A 13,812-nucleotide genomic window follows, 5' to 3' on the forward strand; every position below is an offset into this window, starting at 1 on the left:
GCCAAGTAGTGTAGTTTATACTATTTAAGTGGAAGATAACAATTTCCCTATTAGGAAGTAGAACTAATGTAAAAAAAGCGAAGAAGCAGGTAGATTCATACATTGAATATATGATTGAATAACTTGTGTTTTGATTAGTTTGTAGATTTTCTTTTTTCACTTTGACTTATATTGGGTGGGAAAGTAAAATATCATCTCCCGCTGGTATTTGAAAACCAGACATCTGGAGTATGTACAGTTTTTAAGAGTGTTAAGTAAATAAAAAAAAAGTTTGATTGAAAAATAAATTTTGATATATAAGGAACTGTTAAATTTGTGATTGCTTTAATCTTCTTAAAATGTTGAAATCAATCCGAAAGGTAAGTTTGTGTTCTTTTATCTCTCTAGGGTACAACTAACTGGAGCAATTACAGTTTTTCAGCACAAAAAAGATAGCGAACGATCCTTTAGAGTCGTTGACTGGAGAGCTGGACAATGTTTTAAAGTTTGCAAAAAGGATGCAAACAGCCGTTGACAAAAGTATTTGCGGAGTTAATTCAATTAACTACTCGAGAGACTCGATTTTGAATGGAATAAGTTGTTTATTCCCCCAGGAAACAATAGAATACGGAAGTTTAATGAATACGGTTGAGTGTTTAGGTGGACTTTCCACGGCGAGAGAACACTTCATTAGTGATTGTGACCAAGTTAAGATTTTGATTCAAGAGATGGTACTTAATGTTAACAGTATTCAGAAAAGATTGGTTAAAAGAAGAATAGCGTATTCCGAGAGAATACATTATGAAAAGAAATTAAAAAAAAGGCAACAAAGAATGAACTCCGGAAAGAGCGTTTCTTTAAGTGATAATGCGAAGTTGGATCGTACGCAGAGAAAATGTGGCGATGCCTTGGATGAGTTTACAAGAATAGATGATGACGTTCAACATGAACTACAACAATTTTTAACTAGAAATCATGAAATGGCAACGAACGTTATCTCAAAGTTCAATCTTGCTATTGGTAGTTACTTTTCGTTTGTATTCTCCCACTACGATAATTCAACAAATGTCGGAGTTCCAACAAACAATTTAATTATTCCAGACCAGTTGTCAGTAACTAACACCAATACAGTAACAAACTCAAATAGCAATTTGAATTCAACCCCAATGCAGACTGGGTCAAGTTGTCAACTTAACCTCAGCTCTTCAGCAAGCAATATCGTGAGCCACAAGATAGACAGTGGCGAAGCACTTACAAGACCAAATTCCACCTCCACATTAAAGAAATCTGAATCCGGATGTTTCAACGGCGTTGAATTTGCATCTAGGAGGCAAATTAAGAATCTGCAGCAAGGGAGTGGTTCTATGGAGATGAGCTCATCAAATGCATAATTACCGTTTCCTTTTAGTTTTTTGTTCTGAATGTCACCTATTTACTAGCTGTTTTGCTCAATTTGTCTCATCTGTTGACATTTTAGTGATAGTAGTTCCCTTATTTGTGATAACACTGATTTTTTGAACCATCCCGATTCCTTTGTACATGATTCAAGAGGCTGTGCCTCGTTAATTAGTTTCCTAATGTGACTGTCTTCTATATTGCAAAGCTGGTACAACTGGGAACCACGTTTTGGTGGGACCTTAAATTGCCAATCAGATGGAGATTCACCAGTATCTTCTTCAGTTTTATTTATAATTCCTATTTTCTTGTCCTTCATAACTTTTCTTAAATATGGGTCTCTAAAGTCCAAGGTTTGGTATATTCTAGACTCAGGATCAGTTCTAGGGTCGTATCCTAATCTGCACAAACATGCTCTCCAGGGACCGTCACTTATGTTATAACAAACTTGTGTAAACAATAGCTTCTTTTTCCAAGACGATATTTCAGACGATATTTTCGATTCAATAACTGGTCTCAACCATAAAGGTTGTTCGTTAAATAGTTTTTTTATTACACCCAGTGCGTTCTTATCCAAATTTATAGAGCTTGAAATTTTAAGTGGGGAGTTTGGAATTGTTATATCTGAGTACTTTGCTACAGGTGTCCAATATTGAGTATTTTCAGTTTTCTCTTCCACCTCCTCTGATTCATTTTGATCAACGGTTTCATTTAATGTTGTACTCATGTTTGAAGTCCACTTTATGTTAACAGGATGGGTAACTCTTGAAAACACTGCTGGTGGGATAAATGCTGTTTCCGGTATTTCTTCATTCAAATGCTCATGAATTGTTTTCTTTTCCCTAAAGTCGCTTGGAGGAATGAAGTAAAAATCTGCCATCTGTGTGAACTGGTGAATTAGTGAAACATTCCCTAAAACTCTCCATTGAATATTTCCATCTCTATATTTAAGTTTTTTAAGCAGTATACCAGACCTTTTCATAAAGTCAGAACATATTGGTCTTGTATACGGATCGTCAGGACAAAATGAAAGCTTTATTGATTTACGACTACAAATAGATTCCTCAATTCCATCTAGGCCTCCCAGGGCTTTAATGGCGTTCTCTGGGTTACTTACAGTTCCAGGAATCTCAACACAAACTGTAGTCACGTTAGGAATTTTCAACATTTTATTAGTCTAATTGCAAGCGCTCGGCGGGAATTTGTCCTTTTTTTTTTCCTCAAACCGGTTTTTCATGCCTTCAAAAAAAGTACTTGTTTATTATATAGTATCAAATACAGAAAAAACAAAGTGAGAGCAAAGAGGTATAGCAATGAATGATTTCTACATTAAACAAATAGTATTACATTCAGTCAAAAAGAAGCGTTAGAAGCATATTAAAGCGAGTACCATATCGTTAAACAAGAAAAACTAAATGCATACGGAGCAAAGTATTACATGTTCTCACTCCGCATACAACCGGCATGCAATAATTATGCCATAAATATTTATAAAAACGAATTCACATGTAAATATTATTTGTTTTAGCGCCACAATTGCCCCACCCTACGTCTGTAATTTAGATCTCTACAAATTATTAGAATATAAGAATAAAAGAAAATATAAATAGCTTTGGTGGTATAGCGGTATATTTATCAAAATGGCTGAGAAAAAAGCAGTTATTAAGAATGCAGACATGTCTGATGATATGCAGCAAGATGCTATTGCATGTGCAGCTGCGGCATTAGAGCGTCACAATGTGGAAAAGGACATCGCTGCTTATATAAAAAAGGAGTTTGACAGAAAATACAATCCAACTTGGCATTGTGTTGTTGGGAGAAATTTTGGATCGTACGTAACACACGAAACAAGACATTTTATTTATTTTTATATAGGGCAAATAGCCGTCTTGCTTTTTAAATCTGGATGATAATAAATACAGAAGAAAGCGAGCAACAGAATATAGTATAGTCTGATTAAGGTTTCAAATTAATATTATTGATTTAAAGTGACTGAATTAATCTTACAGAGCCAACAAAAAAAAATATTAAAGAAGTTTTTAATAAATATAGATATATTGTATAAAAAGAAATACACTATGAATCCACAGGTTTAATACCTTCAATAGAATGAAAAATAACCGAAGACTTTTTTTTACCAGATATGTCCTTTGTTTCTGTGTTTTCTTTAAATGAACTTTCGAACAGTTCACAACAAGAGGAAATGAGAACTGGCAGGCTCGGATGAAATTTCATTGAAGAGATGCCTTCTTTACATATACGGATGGGGTTTATTTCTGAGTCAACAATTTGGAAGTTTGAGTTCCTCCAAAGTCTTTTTTTAGCCTTAGTATCCCATAGAAAAACTCCACCATCACTGCCTCCAGTGGCCAACATATTTGAGTACTGTTTATGAAAACAGACGGAATTAACGGGGTATATTACTTCTGTCATTTTAGCATTGTCCTTTACTCTGTGACATTTAAATGCGTAATTATCTATAGGGTTCTCTTTGTTGTTTATCTCACCTTTCAACGCATTTTCCACTGTAGTTATCTGCACTCGGCCTTCAATAGAACTCGTCGCGAATACGTCCTTGTGCTTGTTTGCGTCTATATCCCTAAGTTGGTATTTCATAAAATTGGGAACTTCTGTTTTCTCTGTTTCTACAGTGGAAGACAGCTTTTTGATGTTTATAATGTTCATGTTTTTAAATGAATCGCCTACCAAAAGCCATTCGTCGCTGAAAGTATGATCCATACAAAAAACCTTGCCCTTAACTTCTATTTTTGATATAACTGAATTTGATTCATTCGCTCTTATATCAGTGAGAATAACTGAACCGTCCCAGCTGCCGCTAACAACCATTGAATGGCTCTCGACAATACTCAAACATCTTACCGGAGCAGAGTGTTTAACGATACTTGTGGGTTCACTACTATTCTGATTTATATCTATGATATCAACGCCATTATTAAATCCACCCAAAAAAAGGGTGTTTGAATTAAAGAACTTGCAGGATAAATAAACTTGTTCATTTGAAATGTTATAAACACATTTCCCTGTTGGAAAGTAATTTTCTAAAGAGTTTGGCAATTTATTGCCTCTTGTCTCGTACAAATGGTTTTCTCCACTCTTATATTTGGAGTTTATTTGTGGGTTGTAAATTCTCACACTTTTGTCCCATGAAGTTAGTGCCAGTATGCAGTCATCATTTTCTGAACCAAAGGCACTATTATTCTGAAAACAAGCAATATCTATTGAACAAATTGGGTCCTCCGGACATTCTGAGAGATAGTAGTTTTTCATTTCTAAGGGAGTTCCCTTACTACTATTTATTATCGTTGAAGTTGAAGTTGAGATATGTGTTTCATTAAAAAATTTATTATTGCTCAACTAGGCGGCTTGGATAATTTGTTTCGAAAACAAGGAATTCTGTGAGTTCTCTTTCCTGGCTTATCACAAATACAACTGTTCGGTTGTTTTAGATTATACTTCGATATTTTAGCTGCTATTTTACTAATGGAGGAGGCTCAGGAAATATTTAGAAGGGCTGAGAAGGCAAGTAGAGGGTCTTCTGGTTTCCTCTCGTCCTTTTTTTCAGGGGGGCCAGATTATGATAATGCTATTCAACTTTATTTAGAGTCGGGAAACAAGTACAAAATGTTAAAGTCTTGGGTAGAAAGTTGCGAGTGTTTTAACAGAGCAGCTGACCTTTCGCTAAAGCAAAATGATTTTATAGGTGCGTCTAACTATTATACAGAATGTGGAAATATAATGAAGAGAACAAATTTGCAAAAGTCCATACCCTATTATTTGAAGGCAGTCGAATTGTATAATAAGAGTGGAAGATTCAGTCAGAGTGGGAAACTATTTAAGGATATTGCTGAGTCATTAGAGAATGAATATCGGTATGAGGAGTCCTGTGAATATTACAAAAAGGCAGCAGACTTATTTGATATGGATGAATATAGAAAATCCGCATATTCATCATGCATACTTAAATACGCCGATATTGTCTCGCTCTGTGTGAGTGAACAAAACGATGCTAGTAATTTGTCCACAGATAAGCTGTATGAATCAATGAAAATTTACGAGGAAGAGGCTAAGAAAGCTCTAGGAAATTCCTTGATTAAATATAATGCGAAGGAATATTTATTTAAGTCATTTCTTATAGTCCTGTCTTTAGATGACCCTGTTGATGCACAAATCAAGTTTGATAAATATTCCAACATTGACCAAAGTTTTCGAGGGTCGCAACAAGGAAAGCTTTGTAGCTCAATTTTAGGAATTCTTGAGAAAAAACAAAAACCATCGGATGAACAGGAAGACAGTTTATACAGGAACAGCCTTGTTGAGGAATTTACGCAAGTAATAGAAGAGTACAATTCAATCTATCCATTTGATGACTGGAAGGTTCACTTTCTCTCTATTGTTAAGAAAAACCTCAGTAAAGTGAATATAAACATAACAGAGAAGACTGAAAACAATGAATTCGACTTAACTTAAAGAATTAGTTTATATAGGTGCGTAATCTATTCTAATTCCTAATTGTATTCTTTCAAATATATCGGTTTCTTGGTGTTTCAACGGAACTGAGAATAATAGGGATAAATTGGCAAAGTTAATTGGAAAAGATACCCCAATCCCCGTTGATGCTCTAATAGTTCGTTTGAAGTTCTCTAATATTTTATTTTTATCACTGAAGTTACAATTATTCATTGATATTGTATTGTTCCCATTTATTATTGTTGCAGCATTAACATATGATATTAAGTTAGGTTCGATGCTAAAGCCGTATTTATTCATATTCAATGGATACTGTAGAGTTAATTCACCAGATAAGTATCCGTTACTTCCAACATACATGTCTTTAGGTTTGCTGTTTAAATCCTTATTTAAATCAACGCCCTCTTTTAAACATGGACCTACTGAGCCGGAGGCAAATCCCATTAGACACTTGTGAAATCCACTATTTCCACCAAGAAAAAAACGGTCATGTATCGTTGTTTTAAGTTCAAATTTTCCCTTCGAGAAGTTTGGCAACAAGATTCCCAGTCCCAGGCTAAGATTTAAACATAGATTGCTAAGGAAAAAGGGCCTTTTTATGTGTCTTTTTAACGTTGATCTCCATTTTTGAAATGCCTCAATTTTAATAAACTTGACATCACTGTTGAAACCTGCATATTCAATACTAAGTTGACTTAATGTGTCGCTTTCGGTTCCATCTTTACTTTCAATGAATTTCTTCCGAGCCTTGTTCCACGAGTAGCCAATACTGTTTTTCAAAGTCCTTATTGGTGCTTTCTCGATTATATAGTGGTTTTTATTGTCGATTATATTTGCATGTGTTCCCCTTATACTAGATTCTAAAGAAAGACTGTTAACACCGAGTTTATCAGAAAATTTTAATTTACTACCGAAATAATTGTTCGCATAAGGAGGCGTACTTCTGTCGTCAACTTTGTTATTAAATATACAGTAACTCATATTGACGTCTGAATTAAGCAACATAGGAGTAAATAAGCCTAAATTGAATTCTCTTGATCTTCTCCCAAAAGTCTCCAAAGTTAACCTAGTAGAACTTAAAGTTCCAAGCAAATTTGGGATAAACGCGGATAGTTCAAAACCGACTTTTCCCTGTTTATTAATTGTACTTCCTACAGAACATTTTATTTTACTCTCTACAAGTTTGAAAGTCACATCAACCTCCGAATCCCCATTTTTCGTATTCAATATCGGTATTACCGAGGAAAAGGAATCTAAGGAAGAAAGTTCTTTATGAATACTATCAACTTTTTCGATAAGTTTGTTAAAATTATTCTCTCTTAAAATTGTTTCCCTATATTTTCTAAAGTATTCAGGATCTAATATTTAACAGCAAGTTAGAAGGAACCAATAGCAGAAACAGAGAAATGAACTTACTAGTTTGGCATATCCCATCAAATTTAACACCAGTGCATCTTATAGAACGATTGTATCCAGCATTCCTACTCTCGTTATCCATTTTTCTCTTAGTACTAATTAAAGACGATTATGACTTTCGGCGCCAGGAGCCTGTAAGGGTACAATTGCTCACTTGAAAACAAAAATGACCAAATATGTTGACTTTTTGATAGAGGTATGTTTTGCTTAACGTATAAAATATGAGCATGTAAATCTGGTTAATTATAACGTTTTTCAATAGAAACACTACAAATCAAGGTCTTTTGGGAATACTATAATACTAACGCACTTGAACGGGTACGTTTACAAATATTAATTTGAATAAAATTCAGCTCTAAACTGAATGCCTAATGTTGAGTTTAGAATATCTATTATTTGTTTGCAGCTAGAAAATAGAAGCAGTGCATTGAAGTGCATTAATTTTATGGACGCAATACTTGTTAATTCGAATGAAAATGGAATCTTAAAAGAAAAAATACAAATACAAGCAGGCGAACCATTGTGCAAAGTCATTTTTAGTGACGATTCGGAGGAGGTGATATGTAGTCATATAAATGGAGATTTAATCGAAATCAATTTTAACACAAAAAATTCATTCGAGAAATGCAGGTCTTTTTCCTGGATTGGAATATTGAGTAATTCCAGATATTAGTTATAATTTACTTATATTCATTAAATTGTTTTGATATGTGAAGAAGTGATCCTCATCAGTTGGTCTTGTAGTTGCCTTTTGCAATTCTCCATATATAACTTTTGCATCAAATTTGCTATCATTTAATCTTCCCAATCTTATCATAGCTTCGTTCTTTTCTTTATAGTCCTTTTTAATTATTGGATTAGGCAAGTCGGTTTTTTTGTCCCAAGTCACCCTCCCTTGAAATAGAGTCACGTGGAAACCCTCTGTTGCCTTTAATTTTGTTTCATGATCATGACTAAACTCACTGGTTACGTACTTAATGAGATCATTCATATTTGTGAATCCTAACAACTTGGGTCCAGTTTCGTACCTGGAAGATGCGTCAAACAAACAAAAAATATTGTTGTCTTCATTGTCCATAGATTTAGTATAAAATGCAAAACACCTTCCTCTGCAGATTATTGCCAACATTGAGTATTTAGTTGAATCGAAATTAAGTATTTCATTGAATGCTTCTTCTACAGTTACAGATAGGCCATCCCTAAATAGTTTTAGTAACTGGAGATCGGGATTAGATTTGTATTCTCTAATCAAATCTACATTTTCACTCTTATTTTTAGAGACTTCAAAGATTTTCCTTATTGTTCGTTCGCTAACTACTGAACCATACTCGTTTTTTAGTCCCCATAATAAACATGCAAACCTTCTTTGTGACTCAGTTATTATAGGTATGCCATATTCATATGGAAGATTGATTGACCACAACAATTTTTTGTTATTTTCAACAGATAAATCTAAATTGTTAAGATCTGACTTATTAACATCTAATTCCTGTGTGAATCCCGTGCTTGGGACGCTAGATCTAGTTGTTTCAGAATACGAGGAAATATTTATTCTTATTTTTCTTGTTTTAGTTTTCCTAGGTGCACAACATTGCATAAATGGCCTCAAGAATAATTGAATAGGTGAAAGAGGTTCCACTTTCACAACTGCTTGTGATTTCTTTTTACAACGTGGATCATTTACTAAAATGAATGAGTCAAATGATAATCCTTCAGAGAGTGAATATTCATCTCTGAATGCATCGAAGGGTGGTTTTGATGCTGTTGTTACAGACATCTTAATGTTACCACATTATCAGCTTCCTAAATAAATTGTTTTATATTCTTTAATTGCATATATTTATAAATTTACCTATTGACTTTTTTCTAGCAATAGTAATTTTTACATGAGCATGTCAAAAATGCAAAGAGCGCTTCATGTTACCGCCGAAATGTCGCTCCTGGAACAGGTGTTTCTCAAGTAGTAAGTTGATATTTATGACAAACCAAATTGGAATGAGTAGTATGAAAGACTGCAACTATTTATAATAGTTTTTAGTTAGTAAAGCATTAAAATTTATAATTTTTGTTTGGTAGGTTGATTGAAAATTTATTTTTTTTAACAATGATTTACATGCATGCTAAAATGATATTCATGTGGCTGTTGTTGCAATACCGGTGATTAACATGCATGCTTGTATGCATGATTTTTTTATTACAAGTAACACTTACGTTAATTGGGAATTGATACCTTAATGTATGAGATAATTTACATGTACAAAAATTAATACAATTAAAAAAGGGAGTGAATAATAAGCCACTCTTGGTAAATAAGTCAGTATTATATACAACAACATATGTAAATATATAATATATATGTATATTATATATGTATATATATGTATATATGAATAAATTTAGAAGTAAATTACTCGGAATGCGAACTACAATATCAAAATTAATATTTGTTTGGATTACAATTGCTTGTATAATCCACAATGTGAATTGTGAAAATGCCTCAGCAGAAAAGAAGAAGGTTTCAAAGGACTTTTGTAGAGCAGTGCCATTAGATGGTTTTGCGGATTTTGCAGAGTGTGCACCACCAAGCAACGAGGCAGAATATACGATAGAGATTATTCCAGTTGTAGCATCTGGAATAGATTTAAAGAGTGAAGTAGATATAGTTCTCTATGGTGGTGATGAGAGTCAAACTTCACCTATTCCAATTTCAACTCCAATTACGGGAACAGTCAGGTCACTTACAACAACACAAATTGATATAGGTGCTCCACAACAGGTGGGAGTGTTTTTAAAAAGTAATACAAAATGGAAGTGCTTAAAAATAACGATATATAAAGATTACAGATATTGGGTATTTTCATGCAATGGTGAATTGTCACCACAACATCGTACTCTAACATTTGGTGTAACTGGAAATAAACTTTACACCGCAAGTATAATGACTGGAAAAAGTGGTGATGCAGGAACAAAAGGAGGCGTTGAAATTAGCATTTCGGGAGACCTCGCTCAAAGTGATAAAATACTGTTAAAACAAGGCTTTTATTCATCTACGTTGAGAAGGATGTTATTTAGAGCAGCAGACGTTGGTAAAATTAAAGAAATCTCGTTAACTAACACTGCAGTAGATGATCCATGGTACTGCGAATTTGTTAGAATCCAATCAGAGGACGGAATGAGCATCGACTTCACCGTAAGAAGATGGATTGGTAAGCCATTCTCGCAAATGGTAACATTGTCAAATAATTTATCTGGTTCTGAAAATTCTCCAGCACAAGATATTGATTGTAATACAAGAGCAATTGATATTGTCCCACGAGCACCTACTTCAACTGTGACATTTAAGGTAAAGTGTCCAGTTAATTGCGGTTCTGAAAGATTCACCAGAATATACGGAACTGGAATTCATGCAGCATCTTCATCTATTTGTAAGTCTGCTGTATATGACAATATCTTGTCTCAAACTGGTGGTGAATTGGTTCTGACCGTTGTTCCAAGTTTACCAAAATACTTTGGTGGAAAGGGTGCGTACTCAATCGAATCTTCAGACTTCTTTTCAAAACCAGGAAGTGAAATATTTGGATTTTACACATACTTAAGCGACTCGATTGATTTCATTCAATCTGAAGTTAGAGTTGTTGACTCAACTGGAAATTTATCATCCTCTGGAAGATTGGAAGTAAGAAGAAACGGAATTTGGGGTAGTGTAGCTTTAAGAGGGGAATCAACTGTGACAAATGACTTTGCTGCAACTTTAGCATGCAAGCAACTTGGGTATTCATTTGGTTCAGTATTGTCTTCATGTAGTTACGTAAACGGAGGAAATGTATGTACTCCTTCAGGATATCCCATATCCGTTGCTGGTTTACAGTGCAATGGAAGTGAAACAGATATTGCACAATGTATGTTTGAGGAACCTATTACGACCAATAGCATTACAACAGTAGCGGTACAATGCAGTTCAGTTTTGCCTAAAGACATTATGTATGGTTCACTTAGAATAGTTGACTCATCTGGAGTTCCATCTAGAACTGGATCGGGAAGACTTGAAGTATATATGGATGGTTGGGGTTCAGTTTGCAGTGATGGTTTTACAAGTGCATCTGAAAGAGTTGCATGTACACAAATGGGATATTCTGGCGTCAGAAGTGGTGGATCATCTACAAAAAGTTGCAAGGATTTTAATGGAGAAGATGTGTGTGGTAATGTGGAGCAGCAAATATTAATGGTAGATGTTTCGTGTAAAGGAAATGAAGATAAACTAGTTAATTGCCAGCATTATTCATCAACAAATATTTATTGTGTTCACGAAGAAGATGTTGTAGTTAGTTGTGCAGGTGCAGGAGATCCTACGGGAAATGGTGCATATTTAATTGAAAAACCACCGTCAGTTTTGCCATCAATTCAATATAATAAGTACAAATTTGAATGTAATGATAGTGCAGTTAATGTTCAAGGAGCAATAGGTTCAGGGGCAATCGTTTCTTGTCCATCTAAATGTTCAAAGGCCTCTTCGCATTTAAAAGGAACTTACATATACACTGAAGACAGTCCAGTTTGCAAGGCTGCAATTCATGCAGGTGTTATTACAGATGAACTTGGGGGCGATATTTTGATTTCATTTGTTTCAGGGCAAAGAGAATACTTTGGCACCTTGAATAACGAAATACAAAGCAAGGGATACGATTCATATGGATCAAAGTCAAAAATTAGAGGCTCTGAGGCCTCAAGTAGGGCAATTACCATTTCAAAACTTTCCTCCAGTGTAGTTCAAGGTGATAGAGAGATAATTAAGGAGGGATTAAATGAAGAGTTGCCAGCAATCACAGCACCGGCATTTTCATGGATATGTCCAAATGAATATCCAGGATTCAGAGGTGGAAAAAATGATTTCATTGATGCAACAAATTTACCTGGAGGCGATAGAATAGGTTCTTTTGATGACTTTACAATCACTGCTAGAATATTAATCTCTGGAGGACAAGGAACTTGGAGAACAATTATGGCGCATACGGAATGCTTAGGTATTTCATTATATGTTGATCGCGATAATACCATTCATTTTGACCAGTTGTGTAACTCCGATACAGTAGGAACTAGTTATGCTCCAACATTAAACGAATGGTTGTTCTTGGCCGTTGCATATAATTTCAATGAAAGGAGAGTTGTAATGTATATTAATGGAAATGAGGTAGCAAATAAAGATACAGGTTTCATATTCAACTTAAAAACTAAGCTTATAATAGGCAGAAGTTCAGATTCAGACAGCGAATACTTCCTTGGACAAATCTCAAATGTTAACATTTGGGACAAGTTTTTGAGTCAAAGCGAAGTGAAAGCAGCAATGGAAAAGTCTTGGCACCAAAAGGGAATCTCAGGTGGTGGTGAAATTAGAGGCAAAAGACACACCATTGATGGAAGACAGTGTATTACATCATGTCAATCTGAGTTTCCAGTTTCATATAAAATGGGTGGAATAAATTATGCAACTAATCCAACAATTAACATAACTTGTGATACGACACTTGATAACGCAAAGTTCGGAACAGGCTCTAAATTCAGAGTATCATGCCCATCTGGATGTTCAAAAACTGGATTCCCAATAAAGGGACATAAAGTTTACACTCCAAAGAGTTCAATTTGCCAAGCAGCCATGCATATGGGAATAATAAGTGAAACAGGAGGCGATTTTATTGTTGGATTATATCCTGGATTGAAAAAGTATTCCGGTGCTGCTGGAAAGAACGGAATAGTTAGTGCTGATGAAAACAAACCACAACCCCGTTCATTTGTGGTTGGTGCCGCACCTAGGCCAAGACAATTGAATTGTTACGATACTGCAAGCTTTATTTTCCAATTACCTGTTGGTGAAAGAGAATTAGTTATATGCCCTGGTGATTGTGGACTAGAATCTGACGCAAAGGTATATGGTATGGACTCTTACTCGCCTATAAGTTCTATATGTAGAGCAGCTATACATTCTTCAAAATTAACTAGTTCAACAGGTGGCGAGGTTCAAATAGAAGTAGGTCCAGAGCAATTCCACTTTGAACAGTCAAATAGGAACGGTATTCAATCAGAATCAACAGGATATTATATAAGAAGCTTTAAATTTGTATAAATATATAAATTTTAAAATAACGTATATATATATATATATATATATATATACCTACATATTTAGAGGAAGACAAACAACTCTAGGATCAAATATTAATATATGTACATACTGTTTGTTTATATGTAGCGAATTATAAGGCTATCAGTAAAGAACATTTGGTGAATACTCATTAGTTTATTATTATGCTGGGAGTCATAACAAGTATTAGTTTTCGAAACAAATTTATAATACCAATGAAGGAACTTCAGAAAGGTAGCTAAGTAAAGCATGCATATTAGCAGTAATATCAAACAAAGAGATGATATTAAGTCATTTTAGACTTTTCAATTAATCACTCATTTTTTCTTATTCGCACTTTTTTTTCATACAGATTTCATACAGAAATGTGTGTTTATGGCGGCTTATATTTAGATTTG

At 34.4% G+C, this 13,812-nt stretch overlaps 8 protein-coding genes across 8 annotated transcripts; 4 read left to right on the plus strand and 4 right to left on the minus strand.

Annotated features, from left to right (window-relative positions):
- Positions 1-497: 497 nt before the first annotated feature.
- On the plus strand, positions 498-1,370 carry FG386_001832 (uncharacterized protein; the record flags this gene model as incomplete). Its single annotated transcript, XM_067341225.1, has 1 exon — positions 498-1,370. One exon carries the CDS (start codon positions 498-500, stop codon positions 1,368-1,370), a length of 873 nt encoding a protein of 290 aa, XP_067197187.1.
- Positions 1,371-1,414: 44 nt separating this feature from the next.
- FG386_001833 (uncharacterized protein) lies at positions 1,415-2,542 on the minus strand (the record flags this gene model as incomplete). The annotated part of the gene is made up of 1 exon (XM_067341226.1): positions 1,415-2,542. One exon carries the CDS (start codon positions 2,540-2,542, stop codon positions 1,415-1,417), a length of 1,128 nt encoding a protein of 375 aa, XP_067197188.1.
- A 472-nt stretch (positions 2,543-3,014) lies between these two features.
- On the plus strand, positions 3,015-3,274 carry FG386_001834 (dynein light chain 1 protein; the record flags this gene model as incomplete). The annotated part of the gene is made up of 2 exons (XM_067341227.1): positions 3,015-3,205; positions 3,250-3,274. 2 exons carry the CDS (start codon positions 3,015-3,017, stop codon positions 3,272-3,274), a joined length of 216 nt encoding a protein of 71 aa, XP_067197189.1.
- Positions 3,275-3,450: 176 nt separating this feature from the next.
- FG386_001835 (bub3-like protein) lies at positions 3,451-4,662 on the minus strand (the record flags this gene model as incomplete). Its single annotated transcript, XM_067341228.1, has 1 exon — positions 3,451-4,662. One exon carries the CDS (start codon positions 4,660-4,662, stop codon positions 3,451-3,453), a length of 1,212 nt encoding a protein of 403 aa, XP_067197190.1.
- A 213-nt stretch (positions 4,663-4,875) lies between these two features.
- On the plus strand, positions 4,876-5,862 carry FG386_001836 (uncharacterized protein; the record flags this gene model as incomplete). The annotated part of the gene is made up of 1 exon (XM_067341229.1): positions 4,876-5,862. The coding sequence occupies one exon, from the start codon at positions 4,876-4,878 to the stop codon at positions 5,860-5,862; it is 987 nt and encodes a 328-aa protein (XP_067197191.1).
- Positions 5,863-5,888: 26 nt separating this feature from the next.
- Positions 5,889-7,360, minus strand: FG386_001837 (uncharacterized protein; the record flags this gene model as incomplete). The annotated part of the gene is made up of 3 exons (XM_067341230.1): positions 5,889-5,900; positions 5,995-7,220; positions 7,279-7,360. 3 exons carry the CDS (start codon positions 7,358-7,360, stop codon positions 5,889-5,891), a joined length of 1,320 nt encoding a protein of 439 aa, XP_067197192.1.
- Positions 7,361-7,951: 591 nt separating this feature from the next.
- Positions 7,952-9,055, minus strand: FG386_001838 (uncharacterized protein; the record flags this gene model as incomplete). The annotated part of the gene is made up of 1 exon (XM_067341231.1): positions 7,952-9,055. One exon carries the CDS (start codon positions 9,053-9,055, stop codon positions 7,952-7,954), a length of 1,104 nt encoding a protein of 367 aa, XP_067197193.1.
- Positions 9,056-9,664: 609 nt separating this feature from the next.
- FG386_001839 (scavenger receptor protein TgSR1 precursor) lies at positions 9,665-13,396 on the plus strand (the record flags this gene model as incomplete). Its single annotated transcript, XM_067341232.1, has 1 exon — positions 9,665-13,396. One exon carries the CDS (start codon positions 9,665-9,667, stop codon positions 13,394-13,396), a length of 3,732 nt encoding a protein of 1,243 aa, XP_067197194.1.
- Positions 13,397-13,812: the final 416 nt, after the last annotated feature.

This window comes from Cryptosporidium ryanae (assembly GCF_009792415.1).
Source record: "Cryptosporidium ryanae isolate 45019 chromosome Unknown contig_28, whole genome shotgun sequence".
In the NCBI taxonomy this organism is placed as follows: Eukaryota; Apicomplexa; class Conoidasida; order Eucoccidiorida; family Cryptosporidiidae; genus Cryptosporidium; species Cryptosporidium ryanae.